This window comes from Megalobrama amblycephala, linkage group LG12 (assembly GCF_018812025.1).
Source record: "Megalobrama amblycephala isolate DHTTF-2021 linkage group LG12, ASM1881202v1, whole genome shotgun sequence".
In the NCBI taxonomy this organism is placed as follows: Eukaryota; Metazoa; Chordata; class Actinopteri; order Cypriniformes; family Xenocyprididae; genus Megalobrama; species Megalobrama amblycephala.
Genome location: NC_063055.1, coordinates 31,420,523 through 31,445,117, shown reverse-complemented (window position 1 = coordinate 31,445,117; position 24,595 = coordinate 31,420,523). Strand labels below are relative to the sequence as shown.

The 24,595-nt window shown below is 35.9% G+C and overlaps 1 protein-coding gene across 11 annotated transcripts in view; it reads left to right on the top strand.

Moving 5' to 3' along the window:
* slc12a5b (solute carrier family 12 member 5b) overlaps positions 1-24,409 on the top strand; it is a 113,024-nt gene extending 88,615 nt beyond the window's left edge. For 8 of the 11 annotated variants that reach the window (XM_048210601.1, XM_048210600.1, XM_048210599.1 and 5 more), the window contains 9 exons: positions 46-241; positions 1,852-2,021; positions 2,502-2,633; positions 2,715-2,822; positions 5,493-5,618; positions 5,989-6,203; positions 8,211-8,225; positions 8,423-8,556; positions 8,693-8,933. In XM_048210601.1, the coding sequence (XP_048066558.1) occupies positions 46-241; positions 1,852-2,021; positions 2,502-2,633; positions 2,715-2,822; positions 5,493-5,618; positions 5,989-6,203; positions 8,211-8,225; positions 8,423-8,556; positions 8,693-8,784 (1,188 nt within the window). In that variant the 3' untranslated portion in view covers positions 8,785-8,933. Of the gene's footprint in view, positions 1-45; positions 242-1,851; positions 2,022-2,501; positions 2,634-2,714; positions 2,823-5,492; positions 5,619-5,988; positions 6,204-8,210; positions 8,226-8,422; positions 8,557-8,692; positions 8,934-18,633; positions 18,953-22,435 lie in introns of those variants that run through there. The other 3 variants (XM_048210603.1, XM_048210595.1, XM_048210594.1) reach the window with 3 other exon arrangements.
* The last annotated feature ends 186 nt before the right edge of the window (positions 24,410-24,595 follow it).

The window sequence follows — 24,595 nt, the reverse complement described above, 5'->3', positions numbered from 1 at the left end:
AGAGGCAATGATCCATGAGACACTAATAACCTCCATCTCTCTCAGTCCCTAAGGAAGCTGATGGAGATTGAGAAGGTGAAGGGATTCAGTCAGGTAGTGATCTCTTCTAACCTGCGGGACGCCACCTCACATCTGATACAAGCTGGAGGTTTAGGTGGCCTCCGCCACAATGCGGTTCTGGTCAGCTTCCCCAAGAACTGGAAACAAGCTGAGGAGCACCACCGTTGCAGAAACTTCATTGGTAAGACAAAAGACTAGACATGGATTTTCATATATGGTGGGTTAATTTAGACAGTGTGGCAAAGCTCTCTCATATCTGGTTGATGACCTTTTTACCCATGTTTTCATGACTTTGGTGTCAGCGTTGATTTACTGCTTATGATAACACAGGTTCTGCCTGTTACGAGCAATGATAAACAATGATAAAGGATACATAGATATCTTCATAGATGAATATTAACTGCATGCATGTGAATGACTAGGGCTGCATGATTACTTAAAATCATGCAGCCCTAGTCATAAAAATTTAAATAAAATTTAATTTGCAATATGGCTTTGTGTGATTTATCAAATCACAAAGTCTGTCATTTATCTCAGTAAATACACTATGTTGCCAAAAGTTTTGGGACGCCTGCCTTAACGGGCACATGAACTTTAATGACATCCCATTCTTAATCCGTAGGGTTTAATATGGAGTTGGCCCACCCTTTGCAGCTATAACAGCTTCAACTCTTCTGGGAAGACTTTCCACAAGGTTTAGGAGTGTGTTTATGGGAATTTTTGACCATTCTTCTAGAAGCGCATTTGTGAGGTCAGGCAGTGATGTTGGTGAGAAGGCCTGGCTCACAGTCTCCGCTCTAATTCATCCCAAAGGTGTTCTATCGGGTTGAGGTCAGGACTCTGTGCAGGCCAGTCAAGTTCCTCCACACCAAACTCGCTCATCCGTGTCTTTATGGACCTTGCTTTGTGCACTGGTGCGCAGTCATGTTGGAACAGGGCCATCCCCAAACTGTTCCCACAAAGTTGGGAGCATGAAATTGTCCAAAATGTCTTGGTATGCTGAAGCATTAAGAGTTCCTTTCACTGGAACTAACGGGCCAAGTTCAACCCCTGAAAAACAACCCCACACCATAATGATTCATCACTCCAGAGAACACGTCTCTACTGCTCTAGAGTCCAGTGGCAACTGTTTTACACCACTGCAATTAACGCTTTGCATTACACTTGGTGATGTAAGGTTTGGATGCAGCTGCTCGGCCATGGAAACCCATTCCATGAAGCTCTCTACGCACTGTTCTTGAGCTAATCTGAAGGCCACACGAAGTTTGGAGGTCTGTAGTTATTGACTCTGCAGAAAGTTGGCGACTTCTGCACACTGTGCGCCTCAGCAAATGCTGACCCCACTCTGTGACCCCCACTTTATGATACCACTAACAGTTGACCGTGGAATATTTAGTAGTGAGGAAATTTCATGAATGGACTTATTGCACAGGTGGCAACATAAAGGGATCATACACGGGTGTTTAATGAATACAAATTGTTTTATTCTCTGTCACAAATATAACCATAACCACAAATAATGAACATTAGTCTAGGGAAAACAAAGAAACAAAGGAAAAACAAAAAAGCTACATGATATAAAAAATCAATGGGATGTTACATTCTGGTTAAGAGCCGCTCCTGAGAGAACTATCCCACAGAGAGTGCTAACCCAAATGAAAACCCAGAGCCCTTATATACTCTACTCCTCTAGTTATCAATAAACATGGGGAGTGACCACAATCTGCCACCAACAGGTAAGGAGAACACTCAGGGTCATAACAATATTGTTATGTTTTTTTTTCCCCACAGAGATTGTTAGGGAGACCACCGCAGCTCAGTTGGCTTTGATGGTGCCGAAGAACATCTCTGCATATCCGTCAAATGGAGAGCGTTTCACTGAAGGCTACATTGACGTGTGGTGGATTGTCCATGATGGAGGCATGCTCATGCTCCTTCCCTTTCTTCTGCGCCAGCACAAGGTACACACACACACACATACACAATTACAGCAATTACAGTCTGAGCAATGGTGGGCAGAGTTATTGAAGTTAGCCAAAAGGACCATACATTTCTTGTTCAGAGATGGCCATTGAGGAACATTCCAATTTACATATTTAAGTATGTTATACTATATATTTAATACAAAACAAAAAAAAAAGATAAAAATAGTAATAAGACATAACTCTATTTCACCCAATATTTGTGTGTGCTGTGTAGTTGTTGTTGTGCTTATCTGTTATCTGTGAGTTTCTGTTAGCGTAGCAACATGTTAACGTCAAACAGAATTTATTATGTAAAGTGTTGCTATTAAGGTTTCATTTCAGTGCCTTAAATCAGTTGCTGCCTAGTAAGGCCACACACTAGGGATCGAAACAGAGACCGCATTCATTTCATGTCTTTGAATGATATACTAACTCCATTAATATACTGGGCAATCAATAACTGTGCTTCAACTGTAGGTGTGGAGGAAGTGCAAGATGCGTATCTTCACTGTGGCTCAGATGGACGACAACAGCATTCAGATGAAGAAAGACCTGATGACGTTCCTCTATCACCTGCGCTTCGATGCTGAGGTTGAGGTGGTTGAAATGGTGAGGAACAAACACACTTCCTTCACACACGAGGTGATACTGGCGACCATCGTTCTAACATGTTCGTTCATTTAATTCAAGCATGACAGCGACATCTCGGCCTACACTTACGAAAAGACCCTGGTGATGGAGCAGCGATCGAAAATCCTCAAGGAGATGCACCTTACCAAGAATGAGCGTGAGAGAGAGGTAGTGATGCTCCCACAGATCCAGACAAATCACAGAATAGTCTTCCCTTGTGAAAAAGAAGTACATTTTAGCTTTTTTTTTTTTTTTAAAAGAGCACTTATTATGATAATATATTTTAAGAGAATATGCTATGTGTTATATACTATATACTATATGTTTTTTGACACTTAATTGCATGGTAATGCAATTAAATGAAAATGCGTTATAGTTTAAACTGATATTAAGTGCAATTAGCTGAACTTCAGAATGCTTTTTGACCCACTTAAAGGGTTAGTTCAACCAAAAATGAAAATTCTGTCATTTATTACTCACCCTCATGCCGTTCCACACCCGTAAGACCTTCGTTAATCTTCGGAACACAAATTAAGATATTTTAGTTGAAATCCGATGGCTCCGTGAGGCCTCCATAGGGAGCAATGACGTTTCCTCTCTCAAGATCCATAAAGGTACTAAAAACATATTTAAATCGGTTCATGTGCGTACAGTGGTTCAATATTAATATTATAAAGCGAAGAGAATATTTTTGGAGCGCCAAAAAAACCAAAATAACGACTTATTTAGTGATGGCCGATTTCAAAACACTGCTTCAGGAAGATTCGGAGCATAAATGAATCAGTGTGTCGAATCATGATTCAGATTGCATGTCAAACTGCCAACGGCTGAAATCACGTGACTTTGCCGCTCCGAACAGCAGATTCAATAAACTGATTCATTTGTGCTCTGAATCTTCCTGAAGCAGTGTTTTGAAATCGGCCATCACTAAATAAGTCGTTATTTAGTTTTTTTGTTTTTTGGCGTACCAAAAATATTCTCATCGCTTTATATATGTTTTTAGTACCTTTATGAATCTTGAGAGAGGAAGTGTCCATTGCTCCCTATGGAGGCCTCACGGAGCCATCGGATTTCAACTAAAATATCTTAATTTGTGTTCCGAAGATTAACGAAGGTTTCACGGGTGTGGAACGGCATGAGGGTAAGTAATAAATGACAGAATTTTCATTTTTGGGTGAACTAACCCTTTAAGTATATATTTATTTTTAATTTCACAATTCTATTGTCTTTGAAATATGGTTAAAGTGTACTGCCGAATGTACTGGCAAGCATTTGTGGTAAAATATATTTAATGTAATTTCTATTGAAACTTAAATGTAATTTAATGTATTTAAATAAATTTGTAATTTCATATCTGTAATGATGAAGTTGCAATTTAGTACATTTAAAATTTATTGATGTAATATCAAAAAACACTACAGTTCAAATTATAATCATGTACATTACATGTGCTTTAACGTGTCAGTCAACACATAAAAATAAGTGTACTTCTTTAAAGCATGACAAAATATTATTAAAACATAATGATTTAAATTTCAAGTAAAATGCACATTTTAAAAGTATAGTTAAGTGTATATATACAGCCTTTAAAGGGTACTCTCTTTAAGTACACTTAAATGGCCTTTTATTTCATCGTATATACTTTTAAGATTTGAAGCGCACTCTTCTTTTTTAAAAGTGACTATGGTTACATTTTTTTACGACTTTACATGTGCTTTAGTTTGTTAGTCAACAGATCAAAATATGTGTACTGTAAAGCATGACAAAAGATTATTAAAACATAATGATTTAAAATGTACTTTAAAGTAAAACTTTTAATTTGATATAATTACATTTGAAATGTATTGCATTGCACTTTTTAAAAGTGTGCTTAACTGTGTTAAATAGTCCTAAAAGTATACTCTTTTTAAGTGCACTTAAGTTACCTTTATTTCATTTAATATCTGCAAATTAAAATATACTTTGAAATAAACTACAAGTGCACATGCAATACAATTAAAGTGATAGTTCACCCAAAAATGAAAATTCTGTCATTAATTACTCATCTTCATGTCGTTCCAAACCCGTAAGACTTTCATTCATCTTTGGAAAACAAGAGTTTTCTGTCCCTCCATAGACAGCTACGTGACAACCACTATTACGCTTCAAGAAGTTCATAAACAGATCGTCAAATGATCATGTGAATTGAGTGGTTTAGTCCAAATTTTCTGTGGAGACACGATAACTTTATATGATGAACAGATTGAATTTAGGCTTTTATTCACATACTGTATAAACATTCATCAACACACATCAGTTATGGTAAACAGAAGCTCAAGCATGTTTGCTTCACGTGTGAGAGCCAATGAGGTTCATTCTCATGTTACACAGGTTTGACTGAGCTTCTGTTTATGTTTGCTGATCAATGTTTATATGTGAATATAAGCCTAAATTCTAAAAGAATCTGTTCATCATATAAAGTGATCGAGTCTCTTATATATATATATAAAATATATAAAATTCTTTGGACTAAACCGCTGGATTAGTTTTATGATCTCTTTATGAAATTTTTCAAGCGTCAAAGTGTCAGTCACGTAGCTGCCTATGGAGGGACAGAAAGCTCTCAGATTTCATCAAAAAGATCTTTGTGTTCCGAAGATGAACGAAAGACTTTCGGCTTTGGAACGACATGTGGGTGAGTAATTCATGACAGAATTTTCATTTTTGGGTGAACTAACCCTTTAAGCACACTTCATTTTCACAAGGTTTATTCTAACAGACATCAATATTTAATTAGATACATAGTAGGTAAATCTAGCCGTTTGAATCAGTCTAACAGCGCTGATGTTGTTTCTTCAGATTCAGAGCATCACAGATGTGTCCCGTGGCTCTATTCGGCGAAAGAACCCTTCAAACCTGCACCCCCAGAGGAGTATCGCTGAAGAGTCCGTGACGGGAAGTGGCGAAGAGAAACCCGAAGAGGAGGTAGCTGCTCTTTCACACTTTTTTTTTTCTCTATGCATTTATCCATCAAGCGTGTGACTTAGTGCTTGTTTTCCATTTGAGCTAATCACGCCCTTCCTTCTGGCCGATTAGATGATAACATGGACCTATCAACCATAAAGATAGCATCTCTTTATCACTTTCTATTTTTGCCATTCTCTCTCTTCTCTCAATCATTATCTACAAGAAAATCGTTCTCTTCTGTTAACACCCTGGCAGTGTTTCTCTCTCCCTTGCTTCCTCTGTTTTTTCTTTATCCTTCTGAAAACAAGGTTACCAGAAAATCGACAATTCTCACTTCTTATTTTTTTTATCCCTCTCTACCCTCACACTCTTTTTACCTTTCTCTTAGTCTGTCCGTCTCTCCCGTCCTCGACAGGTTCAACTCATTCAGGGAAAAAATGCCACCCCCACCCCCACTAGCCCCACCTCCCCTACTGCTCCCACACCAGCGGCCATGAGCCCCGGAGAGGAGGTGCAGATGACCTGGACAGACGAAACAGAGAAGACCAATAACCCAGCTGTGGCCAACCCTGAAAACATAAAGGATATGTTCAACATGAAACCGTGAGTCAAGATAATGACGGTCTCTACACAGCAAAATCCCCAGAGTTAAATCAACTCTTCTCAGAAAACATATGGTCCTTCTCTACATAGAGTTAAAATAACCCTGAAGCAGAGTTAAAGTTTATGAGATAATATGCTGTTTGTGTAGTTGTTTAATCAGATCTTGAGAGATTTAATGTCTTTTATTTTAAGTTTATTTCATCTAAGGCTGTGGCTGGAAGTGATTATGCTTGTTAACAGCAGGTGTTCATCACTAATGCTCAATCATAACTTAATCACTTAATTATCTCATTAACTTTAACTCTGCTTCAGTGTTACTTTAACACTATATAGAGAGGGACCATATGTAATCTGAGCAGAGTTGATTTAACTCTGGGGATTTTGCTGTGTAAAACATATATATTGTGTCAGCTATAATGAGTCAATCAAAAATGAGATATTCAGTCATCATCATTGAATAATTTTATTAGTTGAGAGTGAGATGTTAGTGAAACCTTTGCATAGAGATTTGGTATTTGTGATACTGACACTGATTTCATTAATAATAATAATCATAATAAAACTATAGACCAATGCGTATTAAGAATTTTTTTTTTCTTATGGAACATTTGTCCATGGAGCACCAGATCATTGTTTTGACACTTTAATTAACAAAACTCAATTACACATTCACATAGAATTACAAAAGCTATTTTCAAGGTCAATAATATTAAATTATTTCTGAATCATTTTGTTCGTCAGTCTTGTTAGTTGGATGTATAACAAGCCTACAATAGAACATAATGACATACTGAAGTACATAATGAAGACATAATGAAAGAAATATTAATAATAAATAATAATAAATCATTTAAATAATTTAAAATGTAAATATAATAATAAAATTTAAAAATGTAAATCAATTTTAATTTAAATTTTTAAATTTTATTATTATATTTACATTTTAAATTATTACCGGTAGTGTATATATATATATATATACACTACCGGTCAAAAGTTTGGAAACAATACTATTTTTAATGTTTTTGAACGAAGTCTCTTATGTTCATTAAGGCTGCATTTATTTCATAATAAATAGAGAAAAAAACAATAATATTGTGAAATAATACTACAATTTAAAATTATGGTTTTCTATTTTAATATACTTTAAAATGTAATTTATTGATGCAAAGCTGAATTGTCAGCATCATTACTCCAGTCTTTTTTTCTTTCTTTTTTTGGAAGAAATTAATACTTTTATTCAGCACGGATGTGTTAAATTGATAAAAAGTAATAGTAAAGATTTATATTGTTAGAAAATATTTATATTTTGAATAAATGCTGTTCTTTTAAACCTTTTATTCATCAATGAATCCTGAAAAAAGTATCACAGGTTCCAAAAAAATAAGCAACACAACTGTTTTCAACATTGATAATAAGTGAATATCAAGTCAGCATATTGGAATGATTTCTGAAGGATCATGTGACACTGAAGACTGGAGTAATGATACTGACAATTCAGATTTGCATCACAGAAATAAATTACATTTTAAAGTATATTAAAATAGAAAACCATAATTTTAAATTGTAATAATATTTCACAATATTACTGTTTTTTCTGTATTTATTATGAAATAAATGCTGCCTTAATGAGCATAAGAGAGTTTGTTCAAAAACATTACAAATAGTAATGTTTCCAAACTTTTGACCAGTAGTGTGTGTGTGTGTGTGTGTGTGTGTGTGTGTATACATATATATATATATATATATATATATATATATATATAATTTTTTTTTTTTTTTTTTTTTTATTATTATAAATACATATATGCCGATGTTTTTTTTTTTTATCAATAATCACCCGATAAATGAAATGGCACATCCTTACTTTTGTAGTTATGGTTAAAAAAAGTAACTGAGGTTGTTTTTTAATTATGTTCATTTTAAAATGCGGTTGAATTTGTGCTGTTCCTGTATTTCTCTGTTCACTGGGTTGTTCACCATTATTTTCCTTTGCTCATGCCTCAGGGAATGGGAGAACCTGTGAGTACACTTTCAAGATAACACTAATGTTACTTCCTTCAGATTATTTTAAAAACATGGCACACTTGATTATCACATATGAATGTACACTTCATATCTCTCTGATAAGCGGAAATATGCTAAAAATGTAGTCATATAAAGAAACCTCACATTCACAAAAAGTCTTTGCAGTGCTCTTCGTATGATGTTTTGTACAGGAATCAGTCGAATGTCAGGCGCATGCACCATGCGCAGAAGCTCAACGAGGTCATCGTGAAGAAGTCACAAGAAGCGAAACTAGTCCTGCTAAACATGCCTGGACCTCCTAGGAACCGCACTGGAGAAGAGAACTGTATCCTTTTTTCTTCTAAAATAAAATCATCTGTCTATCTGACTTGTGAAGTTAGATCCTGCTTGTGTATGACATTTCATGTAAATTTCATACACAATGTCATACAAAAGTTTGCCTCTTAACTTCAGACACACAGACATGGAGTTCCTCGAGGTCCTGACTGAAGGTCTCAACAGGGTCCTGCTCGTGCGTGGAGGTGGACGTGAGGTCATTACCATCTACTCTTGAGGGGCTCAGCTCAACCACCAAATATTCCTCACCTCTTGTCCCTCACTGCATAAACGGAACGTCCCAGTAACCCCTACCTACACCATGAGCAATAACGCCCCAGCACATATCAGATGACTTTGCACTACATAGTCTAAAAAGACACCAGCTTAGTAGATGTCACTTCTTCCACATTATTATTAAGTTTAATCCTTCAATCATTCAATCTATATTCCTCTTATTGGCCTCATTCTCACCTCAAAAACTCAACAGCTTACATCACACACAGATCAGTAAATGATCAAGTTGGTTTTTATTACGACATTCTGACTAATTTCCAAAACCACATGTTCTCCAGTGACACCTGACCAAATACTCTGATCCATCTAAACTTTATCTAATATTATATATATCTTAACAAAATACTTTTAAGGGGCAGTCCCACTAGATTTTAAGCATGCGAAGCAACAATTTCATATTTATTTATTTTGTGTGAACCTCAAAAACAGTCCATTTTAAATGTTGAAAGGTTTTCAGTGAGCATTACAAACATTAAATTTGTATGTAAACTTCAGAAGTTTGGGGTCGATAAGGTTTTTTAATGTTTTTGAGTCTCTAATGCTGCATAGTGTATACAATAAAAACAGTGAAATATTATTACAATTTAAAATGGCTGTTTTCTATTTGAATATATTTTAAAATGTAATTTATTCTTGTGTTGGCAAAGCTGAATTTTCAGAAGCCATTACTCCAGTCTTCAGTGTCACATGATCCTTCAGAAATCATTTTAAAATGCTGATTTACTGCTTATCATCAATGTTGAAAACAGTATTCGTGGAAACCGTGATACATTTAAAAATGCATGCAATACATGTAAAAGTCACTTTTGTTTAATTTAATGTGTCCTCCCTAAATAAAAGTATTCATTTCTTTTTAAAAAAGCCTTACCGACCCCAAACTTTTGAACTTTTGAACTTACTGTATACGGATGATGAAAAATTCCCGTTTTAATATGAATATGACATTTAAATCAAACCATTTTATTGCTATTTTTAAACAGGCAGCTCAAACTATTAGAATTCGTCGAAGGAAGTATACACACACGTTTGCGTTCTTCCGTGTTCGCTTACATATGAATGTACAATAAGTGAATGAAACTCAAAATCTAGCGTGACTGCCCCTTTAGGCTTTATATTTTGTTCCTATACTGTCACTCCATTGTGTTACTGTTCACCATAGGGTAAATAGAGCGGAATCTTTCTTTGTTGAAAACAAGTCTTCCAGTGTACCATGTAATTGTCTGAGGTGTGTTTTTACACCAAGGACAGAATTGACCAGGGTTTAATGTGAGCCAGTGTTTAATGTAAGCACTGCTGGATCAATGACTATCAGCTTTGCCCTTGACCATCTGCATGTCCTCTGACTACATCAGCCTTTTAAGAGTCATATACTGTACGATTTGAGAGGGCTGGACCGCTTGTGTGCGTGCGTGCGTGCGTGTGTGTGTGTGTGTGTTTGTACTGGAGTAGATTTAAAGGGGTTTTATAATATTGGAAGGGTTGATGGATATGTTTCTTTCACAAATATGTTCACTTGATCCATAAAATGGAAAAATATCATCAGCAGACATGAATTATATTGCTCAGTCACACACGTGTACATACTGTGGAGAGTCTAAACAGAACTGCTGTATAATTGAAAACCCATATACAGTTCAAATATTCCATAAAGATATAATCCTGAATAATCTCATTTAATAGTAGAATTACATATATATATCTTAAGGGAATGTAAATAGAAAAGAATTAGTATTTATATTTCAAATATTTATTTACAAAGAAGATTATTTATTCATTCAGCAATTTTCGATTGATTGTAATCATGGAAAAACATGGTATTTAAGTACATCTCTTGCCAAATCACAAAATATAAATCGTGCCATATGAGAGGAAAAACATTTTTAAAAAACCGAACCAATCTTTGCATTTTCATATAGAAAAGGACAGTGCTGGGTCACGGCATCAAAACATATCATGTGTCTGATATTACCAGTTGCAGATGCAGTTTTATTCTAATGAAATCATCCTTTTTCACCTAAATCAAATGAGTGAACAAAAGCATATTTTAACTGCATAGCATTTGTCTAATGTTTGTCATGAATGTCTGACATCTTCGTTTATTTTTACATTTGTAAAGACGACACTAATTTGCTACATTTAAGCAGCATCTGTGAGCGACTGATGCGGACTGTTCAATTCACGAGCACGAGCATATTATTTAGTTCACGTGTGGTAGAAATAGAAGATATTAAAAACATTTATCTAAAGAACTATTTTATTTTTTTGTAAAATTGCAACGATGAAAAAAAAAAAGGAATATATTAGATTACTAAATAGACTAGTAAAATATCGTCTTGTGTAACTGTGAGACTTAAAAAGGAAAATAACTAAATGTATGTTTTAAACTTTAAAATCGACTTGTGCTGAGGTTGCTGCTACCTTCATGAAAATGTAAATATATATTGCACTCCCCCAAAACATGACTAAAAAAAAAAAAAAAACGAAAGAAAAAAATTCAATATTTATAGATGTTTTTTGCATTTAAATCGAAAGTGTATTTACATTCAGACGCCCAAATGAGTTGTGAATAATTTTCACAAATGTTTTACAGGGTTTTGAGTACTACAACTCAAAGACAGGCAAAACGACTCAGACCGCCAGTCTGTCCTTATACTATTCAAGCATACCTCATCTTTCCTCATATGTGGTCATGTCAAAGTTCACACTTGTAGTAGAAAGGTAGTGTGTAAAGGTTGTGGTCTATAAGTTCATAGAAGTGATCTATCAGTATTCTAGTTATGCTCAACTTATCTTTTTTATCCAAAACAAAAATTGCAAAGTATGTAATAAGTGCTAACTATCATAATTCTTCCAAGTTTATTGCTTATGTACTAAAATGGTAATCTTATCTGAAGGAACTTTTGCATTGCTGTACCGTATATGTTAGAATTTACAACACAAAAGACGAGTTTGGCTTCTTTGGAGTCCTATGCAATTACAGTTTAGCAAGTTCTTTGAGGATCTAAAATTACTTTCTACTGAATTGTTTATAGTGGTATAGGTATTGAAATCAGAGCTTCCGTATCTGCCAGGGTGACTTGCAGTTTTAGGAGAACTTTCCACATTATTTAAAATCATGCAAAGAAAAACATGCTTGGGACAATGTCGCGATTAAGCCATATTGGCTGTTGGATAACAGAGGTTTCACTCTGCAGATGACAATGATGTCCGAAGTCCCGTTCATCATGAAGTCTAGAATATCTGAATTGAATTCACATTGATGCAAAGGGCTTTTCGATATCATTTTATCAGATTCGTCTTATCCTCCCCAAGGCTGAAGACATAAAGAAGTGTCATAAACCTTGTGTTGTATAGCATGTCGTTCCTTATCTTCCCGTGAAAGGGGCGGTAAACTCAAAGTCACCCCAAATTGGCCAAAGCATAACTAGAAATAAGCACTGTGAAAATTCAAAGTTTCTTTCTCACATATTTACATTCAATCACATTTGTTGGTATTTTTACTCTTATTTCACGTCCTCGCTGTGGAGCACTGTTGTAGGGAACCTGAAGTAAACACCTTTAGGGCCGGTTCACACAGAACGCGCATGGTCAGTGGAGATGCAGGTCAGTTGAGCAGAAAAAAGGTCTAGTGAGAATAACTTATTTAAATTTTTTTAAGACGCTGCGACATGCATGAGATTCTGCAAAAGACACGAGTGACACCGTCAAACGCATCCATCTAGAGCATGTTTACATATAAAAACAATGGAAAAGTAGCACGGTGAAATGGAAAAATGCATTCTGTGTGAATGGCCCCTTAGGGTCGGTTTACACAGAATGTGTTTTTGCTGTTAAAAACACAAGACGCGGGACAGTAGAATAAAAAAAAGCGTAAGGTCTAAAGACGCATTTTAACTTATTTTAATTTGAGCGCCGCGTATTTAGAATGCCGCGTCATGCGCAAGACGTTGCAAAAGATGCGAGACGCAAGCGCAACGGTTAAAGACGTTTGTCTAGTATGTGTTTACATTGAAAAATAATGGAAAAGTAGAGATGCGTTCTGTGTGAATGTGCCCTTATGCTGTATTCACAAGGGGAGTCGCCATCAACGCTTGGCGGAGGGCGTGTCTGAAGCTTGGTGCTGACGCGACATCATAGTGACAACAGCCAATCACATTACTTTCCGGTGTTGCATGAACGCAGTTGGCTAGAGACTGCTCTAGGGTATTTGCATATGGCAATCTGATTGGCTGATGCCTGCGTTGGTGCTTGAAAAGTTGGGAAATTTTCAAATTCTGCCACGAGTGAAGCGACAATTCAGTAATTCAAGTAAAAGAGAAGCGTTGACGCCGTCGCCCCGTATGAATGCAGCGTTAGAATGCATATAGATGAATCATAATGTTTTTTATGCAACGTTGGCATGTAACTATCCTGCAACAATCGTATAGATTGCAACAATCTAGTTCCAGAAGTAAAATTCATTTTCTCCATAGGGAAATTGATTTTTAACGATAACTTGTAATCCTTTAAAGACAGTGTACTGTGATTTATGAGGTTGTTAATTGAACTAGTTCATTTTAAAATAATCATGTTTAACAGTGGAATTTGTGGTGAAAAACTACATTACCCATGATGCTGTACAGAAAATCCCACCAATCAGAGAGTCGAAACAACCCCACCCACTCCCATTAAGCACTGCGCATGATAGAATCAAGTCAGTCTCCCTATACTTTCAAAATATTCAAATATTTCAATATATATTAAATATATTACAGATTTAAATATTTCTCCATTGTTTTTAATTTGATTATTGGGATTGTAGTTCTTTTCCTCACTAAAGTCTTGTACCTTTTGTATTTTTATCCGATTTTCAAATACTTTTTTGCTTCCAACCAAAGCTTGTAATGTTACGATTCACCTCGTAGCTGGTTGGCTTGGCTCATAATGCTTTAACAAAAACTTTTTTTGAAATCCCAATGGGGAAAAATGAATGGAAAAAATACTTCAGGAACCAACGGCGCTGAAAAAGTGGCGGCAGATGTTGCGCTCTATACTGGTATAACGCAGTTTACTAGTCGACTAACAGGGCTTATAAAATAACCAGCGAACTGAATTTGAAATTGCAGGTGTTTCAGAATGTGCTAATGATTATTTCAGAGTGATTGCTGAAGCGGCGTGTATGAAAATGTGTTCAAATGCAATATTGAGAATGCTGACTGTTTAGCCAGACTTGATGAAGTTAATCAATGGGAAGAGAAGTTGCCACAGTTGATTTATCCTGTGTATTTGGTATATACCAGACAGAAGGGGCTTTGCAGTTACTTTAGAATGGCAGAAGTTATTCATCATTCATTCAGTGCTCCTGATACACGTTTCAGCATGTTGGTGTTTTAACCGAAAATTTCCAGCCCTTACCTTCAATTTTTAAGCACTGATTCTGATTTTCTAATGGCAGCGTACATCTTCTGATGCTTCTGAAACTTTCCCAACAGTGTGTGCAAGAACGTTTCTACACAGCTGACATTTCTACTTTCTCCATAGGAGGGCAGTTTGACACTTTTTTGTATGGTAGTCAGTGTAGATCCAAAGACAGTGATCTTGATTAGTGATGTGCTTTATGTTTTCTGCTTCGGTTCTCACAAGGAGTCAAAGAGGCGCGTGTTTGTGAGCGTGACTGTAACGGGGAAAAAGGTGGAGTGTTTCTGTTTCTTTACGTATATGACTCTGTGACATATCACTATTGGAAAAAGAGAGGTTAAACCGTGGCAGTTGCTTTTGTAAATATATGACACATTATAGTTATCTTAGCCTAGCTGTTTAATTTGTGTGTCCATGCAAGTTTAATATTTTAAAAATAAATAGAACATTGTGTCTCAATTGTGTTATATGAAAATATATTTAAACTAGATATCTTAAATTATTGTTTTATCTTGTCAAAAGCTTCTATGTTCTATGAATAATGGTTTCTCTGGACCATTTTATAGACTTGTCTGCACAAAATGCAATAAAGTTCAAGTCATTTATTACAACTATTTTTGTGTTTTCATTTATAAGCGAAAGAAATCATTGGTTGTTTATTCTAATGTACATTATGATGTGGAGTCTTGAGTGAGAGTTTTCTTCTCAGAAATGTAATGTTTTTATTAAAACATATTTAATTCAGGATAACAGAGGGACTGTCCTCAACTTAAAACTAAATAAATAATCAAATTTCACATGATGTATGTTCCTCAGACCCATTTTTTAATATCTGCTTTATTCTGTTTCTTAGTCGAATAAAAAAACATGACGATGGCACACTGAACTGATATAAATAACTGGCCCTTTTCCTATCATCTCATTTCAGTGTGCGATGCTGTTGTATTTTGTGGAATAATAAATGATACTGCAGCATTGTCATGACATTTAAAGAGAATTTTCACTACTATCTGAAGAACTCCATGTTTTTGAATTACATGAATTTGACAGCCTCTTTTATCTTTAAAGAAGACAATGTTTATATGTGAATAAAAGGCTAAATTCAATCTGTTCATCATATAAAGCGATCGTGTCTCTTCAGAAAATTTGGATCGCTCGATTCATATGGATTATTTTTACAATCTCTTTATGAACTTTTTAAAGTGTCAAAGTGGTAGTTGAGTAGCTGTCAATGGAAGGACAGAAATCTCTCTGATTTCATCAAAAAACATCTTCATTTGTGTTCCGAAGATGAATGAATGTCTTACAGGTTTGGAACGACATGAGGGTGAGTAATTACCGCACTTCCGTATTCTTCAAAAAGCTTAGGGAAGGCGTAGGACATAAAACGTAAGCTTTTTGAAGAATACGGAAGTGCGGTTTTGGCGGAAGCACATGCAAAGGCGATCATTTGTTTATATAAAGCATATACATTTACTTTTTTTTTTTTCGAAAATGACCGATCTTTTCGTTAGATAAGACCCTTATTCCTTGTCTGGGATCGTTTAAAGCACTTTGATGCTGCACTGAAACTGTCATTTTGACCTCCAACCGTTTGGAGTCCATCGAAGTCCACTATAAGGAGAATAATCCTGGAATGTTTTCATCAAAAACCTTAATTTCTTTTTTTGACTGAAGAAAGAAAGACATGAACATCTTGGATGACATGGGGGTGAGTAAATTATCAGGAAATTTTTTTTTGAAAGTGAACTAATCCTTTAAGGCTAATGCCATTTGAGGGTAAAATGACTGTATTCCAGCCTGTGGCTGCTATCTACTTTATAGTGATAGGTGAACAACAAAATGTAAATACAAGTAATATGCTGTTTGTGTTAAAAGTTAAAATATCTGATCAATGGTGGGCGGAAATAGTGAAACTAGCCTTTGCCAACAGGGTTGGCTATTTGCACTCAGTGTAAACAGATACTGCCTGAAAACAAAGTTGTTTAAACAAATGTACCGGTAATGTGCTTGTTCAGTTGACATTTTACAATGTTGTTGAGGAAAAAAAAGAAAAAAAAGTCAAGATAAAAACATTTAATATGTTTGCCTGAAACAACAAAGGCAGGTATGCACAGTTTCACACATATTTTTCCTTAAACATGTCAGCACGTCTATAATAAAAAACATACTTTTCTAGATAGTGTATTCAGATTTATCAGTTGTGGTGTTTGCAATTCTTTAGTTCTTTCATTTAATTTTCAGTGTTCCTGAGCTCAAACATTGGAGCATGGCATTAGCCAAGGTCACTGGTTCAGTTCCCAGGGAATGGATGAACTAATTTCTAAGAAAGAAAGTAATATACCTAGAATGCAATCCAAGTTGTTTTTGAAAAAGGGATCTGTCAAAATGGACCGTTTTTACAATTATGGGTTTCAGAAGCAGAAATCATTATAGGGTAAACTTTTATAGTGGTGAATGGACACAATTTTTGTGTTCCCATTTGCCTCGATAGCAAAAGAAAGAACCCACAATGGTGTTTCTATGACTTTACAAAAGAGGGAAAAAAAATATAGACAGACTGATTTCTTTGGTCAGATGAAGGAAAAATGTTCAATTTTCCGTCACTTCCTTTATTAGAAACACCCTTGGAGCAGCTTTAACCAGTTTTCTGTGATCTAATGCCAAGGTAAGAAAACAAAGTACAGTGTTATGAATGTACATTATTTAAAAAAAAAAGAAAAAGAAAAGAAACAAAAAGATATATTAAAAAAAAAAAAAAAACGGTATATATTCATGATTTTAATTACTATGGAAACACATCACAGTCTGTGAAAAGGGCCCATCAAGGATCAAGATGTTTAGAACAATGTATCCCATAAATAGTCTCAAGGACTTCTTGCATCTACATATAATCTGAATAATCCAGACATAGAGGTGCTGTTTGTCCTAATAGAGGTCAGCTTGAACAGCAGTTCATATTCTGCACAAAATAACAGCAGAAGAAAATGTCAGTGAGCAACAGCAAAAAATTCTATCTATGTATCTATCTGTCTCTCATGTCTCTATCTATAAGGGCAAAAGTACACTTTGAATAATTATGCATTGATTAAAGGTGCTAAAGAGGATCTTTTCGTCGACTGAGAAACCAAAGACTTGTTAGTGAGTTTTTGAAATGAGAGCATGCGTAAGAACAACCCCCCTCCTTCACAGCTCACTTCGAGGGAACGCCTCCCAAAACTCATGCATGAGTATTGGAACACAAGCGTTTGTTTACCACCGGCATTTGCTGTGTCGTGTTAGTGGATTCATTATGTCGGACTCACCGCAGGTAACTCATAATCTGCAGTTGTTACTCCTGTCTCCTGACAAAAACATTGCATGCGGCGCCTGTGAAGTGTGGAAAGTTACTGGAGCGCGCAGCCGCGCACGTCTCTCACAAGGAACGTCATGGCAGTGATTGACAAGCCAGAGGGCCAATCGTTTACACAATGATCGCGTAACCGATTGGCCGATTTTTAAGGCCCTACCTCGTGCACAGATGATGTATATTAATATTATTCCTTTCAGTGCACCTAATAGTCTTTTATCAGTTAGTAAAGACAGTTTCAAGTAATATTGCAAAAATGTATAAAACAAAACATCCTCTTTAACACCTTTAAGCTTCTACAATACGTTCCTTGAAGCTCAAAAAGATTTAAAAATAAACACTTATACACGGATTACATTTTCCATTTACTCTCAATACTTCATCATTAACAACGTTCAATTGAAACCTCACTGGCTTTCCAAATTAGAAACGTTTGCATATTTAAATGCATATGAGCAGGTCATTTTGTTCTGTGTTATCAGCACTATTAGGAAACAATAATGTGAAACCCTGTTGAAAGTGCATTGCTCTGAGTCTGAACTCAGCAGTGAGCTTCTATCATGATTGTCACTGATTGTGCCATTGATCTTTGCAATAAACAGGTTAATGAGTTTCTTTATGTCTTCCTCACCCTATCTCTCACTCTTTTGTGATATGATTATTTAAACTGGGTCTATACCACAGCCTTTGTTGAAGTTTAAAAAACTGCTGAGTAATTAAATCCTGGGAATGGTTATTACTAAGGGCAAAGTGCAGCTGGCTTCCCCTTTGCTTAAGCAGCATGTGGATGATGTAACTTCATGTTTAAGCCAATGGACAGCTTTCTGCTTATCAAGTTACAGTAGATAAAATAAATAAGTGTCACTGGAAGAGAAAGGAGGCAGGAGTGCTGGCTCTGTGCTCAGTTACAGTCAAAATGAAGAGCAATTCTACAAATTTGCGTGTGCGGCTCCCTGCACTAATTTTTGCATTGGAGGTCATGATTGTGGTCCTCTATGTTGTCTTTGTGACGTACGATGATCATGCAAATGCACTTCTACAGAACAACAAGACACGGCCCATGGAGAATTCATTGTATCAGAACTATCCATTTTTTGCTGACATTCAGGTGATGATATTTCTTGGATTCGGCTGCCTTCTGGCCTTTTTCCGCCGCTATGGTTTTGGTGGAATGGTGTTTAACTTCCTAGTTGCCACATTTACCATTCAGTGGGCCATTCTGGTCCAGGGCTTCTTTCAGTTTTACTATGATGGAAAGATTCATCTTGGTGTGCTGAATCTGATCAATGCAGAGTTTGCCTGTGCCGTTGTGCTGATCTCTTTTGGAGCAGTGCTGGGAAAGACGAGCCCTGTGCAACTCCTGGTAAGTTTATCATTTTTTGCAGCAGGTGGTTTGATATTAGAGATTGCAGCATTATATTGTATTCACAAAAAGCAGATATTCACCTGTTTTATGTATGTGATAAACATGCATCAAAAACAAAAGTCCACTGCTTATTGCCAAAATCATCTTCCTTCTAAAGCAGCATCCCAACCATTATTGGGAGTTCCCTATGGAAGCATCTCTGTGTGAGATAAACTGTTAATTTGTTGCTAAACTTGCAAAAAAGAAGTACACTAATACTTTATTAAAACATACTTAAATAATATACTTTAAAAGATATATAAATTGAATGTATTGTATTCATCTACTTGATTGAATGTTAATTGCAATTAAATAAAGGTGTATTATAGTTTAAATTCATATTAAATGTGAGTGTTTTTGACCCACTTAAGTAAGACTTAAAGGGATAGTTCACCCAAAAATGAAAATTAAGTCATAATTTACTCCCCCTCAAGTTGTGCCAACACAAAAGAAGATATTTGTAAGAATGTTTGTAACCAAGCAGATCTCACCCCCCATTGGCTGTCATGGTATTTTTTTTCTTCTTCTTCCTGCTATGGTAATCAATGGGGGGCGAGATCTGCTTGGTTACAAACATCTCCTTTTGTGTTCAGCAGAACAAAGAAATTTATACAGGTTTGTAACAACTTGAGAGGGACTAAATGAAGAGTTTCGTTGCAAAACGAGATAACTCCGTTTTTTTAATTTTTCAAAAATCTTGTTTTTTGGTTGTGCATTCCAATTAATATCAATTCAACTGCAGTTGGTTTGTTTTGATTTAAACCTTCATAACTTAAAAAAATACAGCTAAGTAGCACCATAAAACAAAATAATAACATGATAACATAATAATAAACATGTTTTGACAAAAATGTTAAAAACGGAGTTATCTCGTTTTGCAACGAAACTCTTCAAATTATTACTTAATTTTCATTTTTGGGTGAACTATCCCTTTAAGTACATCTGGCCTGGTTTCACAAACAGGGCTTAGATTAAGCCAGGATTAGACCTTAGTTCAATTAGGACATTTAAATAGATTTTATAAATGTGCCTTAGAAAAGAACATTACTATCTTGAGACAAAACAATGGCAGTGACATATTAAGATATGTCAGTGTAAGTTGCTTAAAACAGCTCAAACATTAAGCATTTTAGTCTGGGACTAGCTTAAGCTTTTGTGAAACCAGGGGGAAATTAATTTTATATTTACTTCTGTTGTCTTTGAAATATTGTTAACACATCAAAGTAAGTGTACTTTAAAGCACAACAAAAGATTTAAAAACATGATGCACTTTAAAAACATTTAATTTTAACATTTTTAAAAACTGCACTTTTTAAAACGTGCTTAAGTTAGTTAAGAAACAGTTATGAAAGTGTATTCTTTAAATACACTTAAGTGGCCTTATAATTTTATTAACTGCAATTACAGTTGTTATTGTTTTTAAATATACTTTTAACAGTTTAGTTCACCCAAAAATTACATTTCTGTCCCACCCTTGTGTCGTTCAAAACCCCTTTCATCATTGGAACACAAATTAAGATATTTTTGATTAAATCCGAGGTTTTTTTTCTGTCGAAAGAAACGCAATTACCATCATTAAAGTCCAGAAAGGTATTAAAGACATTAAAATGGAAGTTAAACTATGTGACATCAGTGGTTCAACCTTAATGTTATGAAGCGATGAGAATTATTTTTGTGTGCAAAAACAAAACAAAATTCAATGTGTATTCAATGTGTTGACATAATTTTAACTGGAAACAGGAAGACAGGGCAGCCCCGCCCCTTTTTAAAAATGGCCAATAGCATTTCGTTTATGTCACAGCTCGCCAGAGCCATTAGACCCTGTAAAACCTCGGTTTCCTTCTAATCTCTAACCGTTTCTCCTCATAATGTCCTTTATATCGCTTACACACAGCTTTCAATGGGTCCAATACCTTTTGTGGTCTGTGCCGACTCGCACATATGATCCGCTCTGTGCTCTCGTGTCCCTGGACCAGAGACCAGACTGTGCTCGCGTTGCGGCGGTTCATGTGACACTAACGCGAAACGGACTTCATTCGCGTCAAAAGGAAAGCATATTAAGACCGTTCCCTATTCTCTATATAGTGTACTATGTGCCATTCACCATGTAGAAACTTGTAAATGTGTGAAAAAATGACCGATTTCAGCCGAGGCTTCAGCGTCTGACTCTGTAAACAGAGTGTAGGAGGAGGCGGGACTTCAGATTCTAGAGAGCATTTGATTGGACCGAAGATTTGACGAGAAACTGAAGTGCGATGTGATGTAATGAAAATCCGTGATCCATTTTAGCCGATGTAAGAGACTGTAAGATTTGAATGCTTATAGCTCCTAAATGTGAATTTTGTCATTGTTTTGGAACACACCAGCTTATTCATAACCTTAAAGGGTTAGTTCACCCAAAAATGAAAATTCTGTAATTTATTACTCACCCTCATGCTGTTCCACAGCCGTAAGACCTTCATCAATCTTCGGAACACAAATTAAGATATTTTTGTTGAAATCCGATGGCTCAGTGAGGCCTTCATAGGGAGCAATGACATTTCCTCTCTCAAGATCCATTAATGTACTAAAAACATATTTAAATCAGTTCATGTGAGTACAGTGGTTCAATATTAATATTATAAAGTGACAAGAATATTTTTGGTGTGCCAAAAAAAACAAAATAACGACTTATTTAGTGATGGCCGATTTCAAAACACTGCTTCATGAAGATTTGAACCATTATGAATCAGCGTATCGAATCATGATTCAGATCACGTGTCAAACTGCCAACGGCTGAAATCACGTGACTTTGGCGCTCCGAACAGCTGATTCGACAAACTGATTAATTTGTGCTCCGATGCTTCCTGAAGCAGTGTTTTGAAATCGGCCATCACTAAATAAGTCGTTATTTTGGTTTTTTTTGGCGCTCCAAAAATATTCTCGTCGCTCTATAATATTAATATTGAACCACTGTACTCACATGAACCGATTTAAATATGTTTTTAGTACCTTTATGGATCTTGAGAGAGGAAGTGTCCATTGCTCCCTATAGAGGCCTCAAGGAGCCATCAGATTTCAACTAAAATATCTTAATTTGTGTTCCGAAGATTAACAAAGGTCTTACGGGTGTGGAACGGCATGAGGGCAAGTAATAAATGACAGAATTTTCATTTTTGGGTGAACTAACCCTTTAAGGCTAACATATCAATACTAAAAGCTAAAAAACGTAAATTTTGATTTCAGGGGGACTTTAAAATGCTGCCTATGTAGGCAGCATACCAGGTTTTGGGATGGCTCAATTGTGTCACACTTTTGTTAGTACATTTATGTCAACAAGATGAATAGATGAATTTGATGAATTGTACTCCCTATTTGTAAGTCGCTTTGGATAAAAGCATCTGCTAAATGAATAAATGTAAATTTGCACATCCTCATACTACATTTGTGTATTGTTTATAGGTGATGGCCTTGCTCGAGATTCCTATGTTTGGCGTCACAGAATGGGCCGTCCTGAAATACCTGAAGATCAACGATGCTGGTGGCTCGATCCTCATCCACATTTTTGCCTGCTACTTTGGACTGGGTGTCACCTTTGTCCTCTACAGACCCAGCCTAAACGAAGGACACCCAAAAGAGACAACAAGTTACCAGTCGGATCTGCTATCCGTGATGGGAACACTGTTCCTCTGGGTGTTTTGGCCATCTTTCAACTCAGCTCTGACCTTCAAGGGTGACGACCAACACCGAGCCATCCTTCACACATTCATAGGTCTCAGTGCCTCTACGATCACTGCCTTTGCCCTGTCCAGCATGCTCAGCAAGAATGGCAAGATCAGCATGGCCGATGTGCAGAACGTAACATTGGCCGGTGGTGTAACTGTTGGGGCCTCAGTGGACATGATGATTTCACCAGCCGTTGCTTTTATACTAGGGATCCTGGGATGCATTGCGTGCATGCTGGGGTACAAATACCTAAGCCCGTTCCTGGCGCGTCGGCTGCGATTGCAGGATCAGTGTGGCATACACAACCTGCATGGCCTAACGGGACTCATTTCCAGCCTAGCAGGAATCTGCGCCATCCTGTTGGCGACTGAGGAAACGTATGGCCCCAGTCTCTACCAGACCTTCTCTCATCGAGCACCTCCAGAAGGAGACCCTCTGCTAGCAAAGTTGCAGGTATTAATCCCAGACCTGGAAGCGGGCTTGGGTCGGAGCGCACGGGAACAGGCGCTCTTTCAGGTGGCAGCCGTGTTCGGGACCATTGCTGTGGCGGGAGTGGGCGGTTTGCTGACTGGAGTAGTTCTCAAGCTACCGTATCTGGCTTCCCCCAGTGATGAGAAATGCTTTGATGATGAGCTTTTCTTTGACGTTCCTCCAGATTACAACTGCGTCAACGGGCCACAGGATGTATGGTCTTACGTTCTCAGAGACACAAACAAAACTGATGCTGACTGAAAAAAAGCTGCACTTGAAAAAGACTGATGTTTGACAAGAGCATTAAATAGGAGGGAGGAATAAATCTCAATGTTGGACTAGACCATAAAATATTATGGACTTTAGAATTGAGTACTGTGTAACTTGCTAAATGGTGATTATATTTACCCAAAAATGGTTTATTTTAATATTTGATGCATGGGATAAGATTCATATACTGGTTTTTGTATTGAAATATATAAAGTGTATGCTTGATTTTGATAAAATTATGTATTTGTAAGATTTTTTTTTTTTTATGAATCAAATATTTCTATATACAACAGTTAATTTTCCATTTATAAATTTTATTTTAGATTACCCTTATGAAAATAATATACTTTAAAAGAAAATACTGCAAACTAAATGTAATGTTTTTGGAAAATGAATTGCATGTTATATGCAATTAAATGAAAATGTATTATAGTTTAAATATTAAATGAAGTTAGCTGAACTTTAGAGTGCTTTTTGACCCACACCTTTGTGTAATTATATAATTACTTCTACTACACTAAAAGTGTACTTTAATGTAATTTCCATTGAAAATTGTATGTCATGTATTTAGACATTTGTAATTTGCAAATTGCAAGATGGTACATGTAAAAATATTTCCTTTACATGTGCTTTGTATGTTAGTCAGAATAAGTGTACTTTAAAGCATGACAAAACATTATTAAAACAATGATTTAAAATGTATTATAATGTAAAACATTTAATTTGACATTTTTATTACAAGTTTTGTACTTAAGGGTCTTGTCATGAAAGTATACTCTAAGTTCATTAAAATGGCCTTTTATTTTATTAATATTATATTATCTGCAAGCAATTTTTTTGTATTTTGAGCACAACTATCTGTATTTCTCATTGAGTAACGGCAGCAACACCTCCCTCATTGAACAAAAGATAAAGCAATATTAAAGTTAAACAGTTAACAGTTCAAAATCTAAACTATGATGTACATTACTTTTCAAGTGATAATGTTATCTTGATGAAAAGTTATAAATTAACAGGTTGATTATATTTCTTGGGGTCATGTCTCTTCTATCAGTTTTAGACAGAGACACACACACATACATTGAGTATATTAAGATAGGATATAAGTGCATGCAGTAAAAAAAATCGTGATATGGAAAATCAGAATTCAGATGC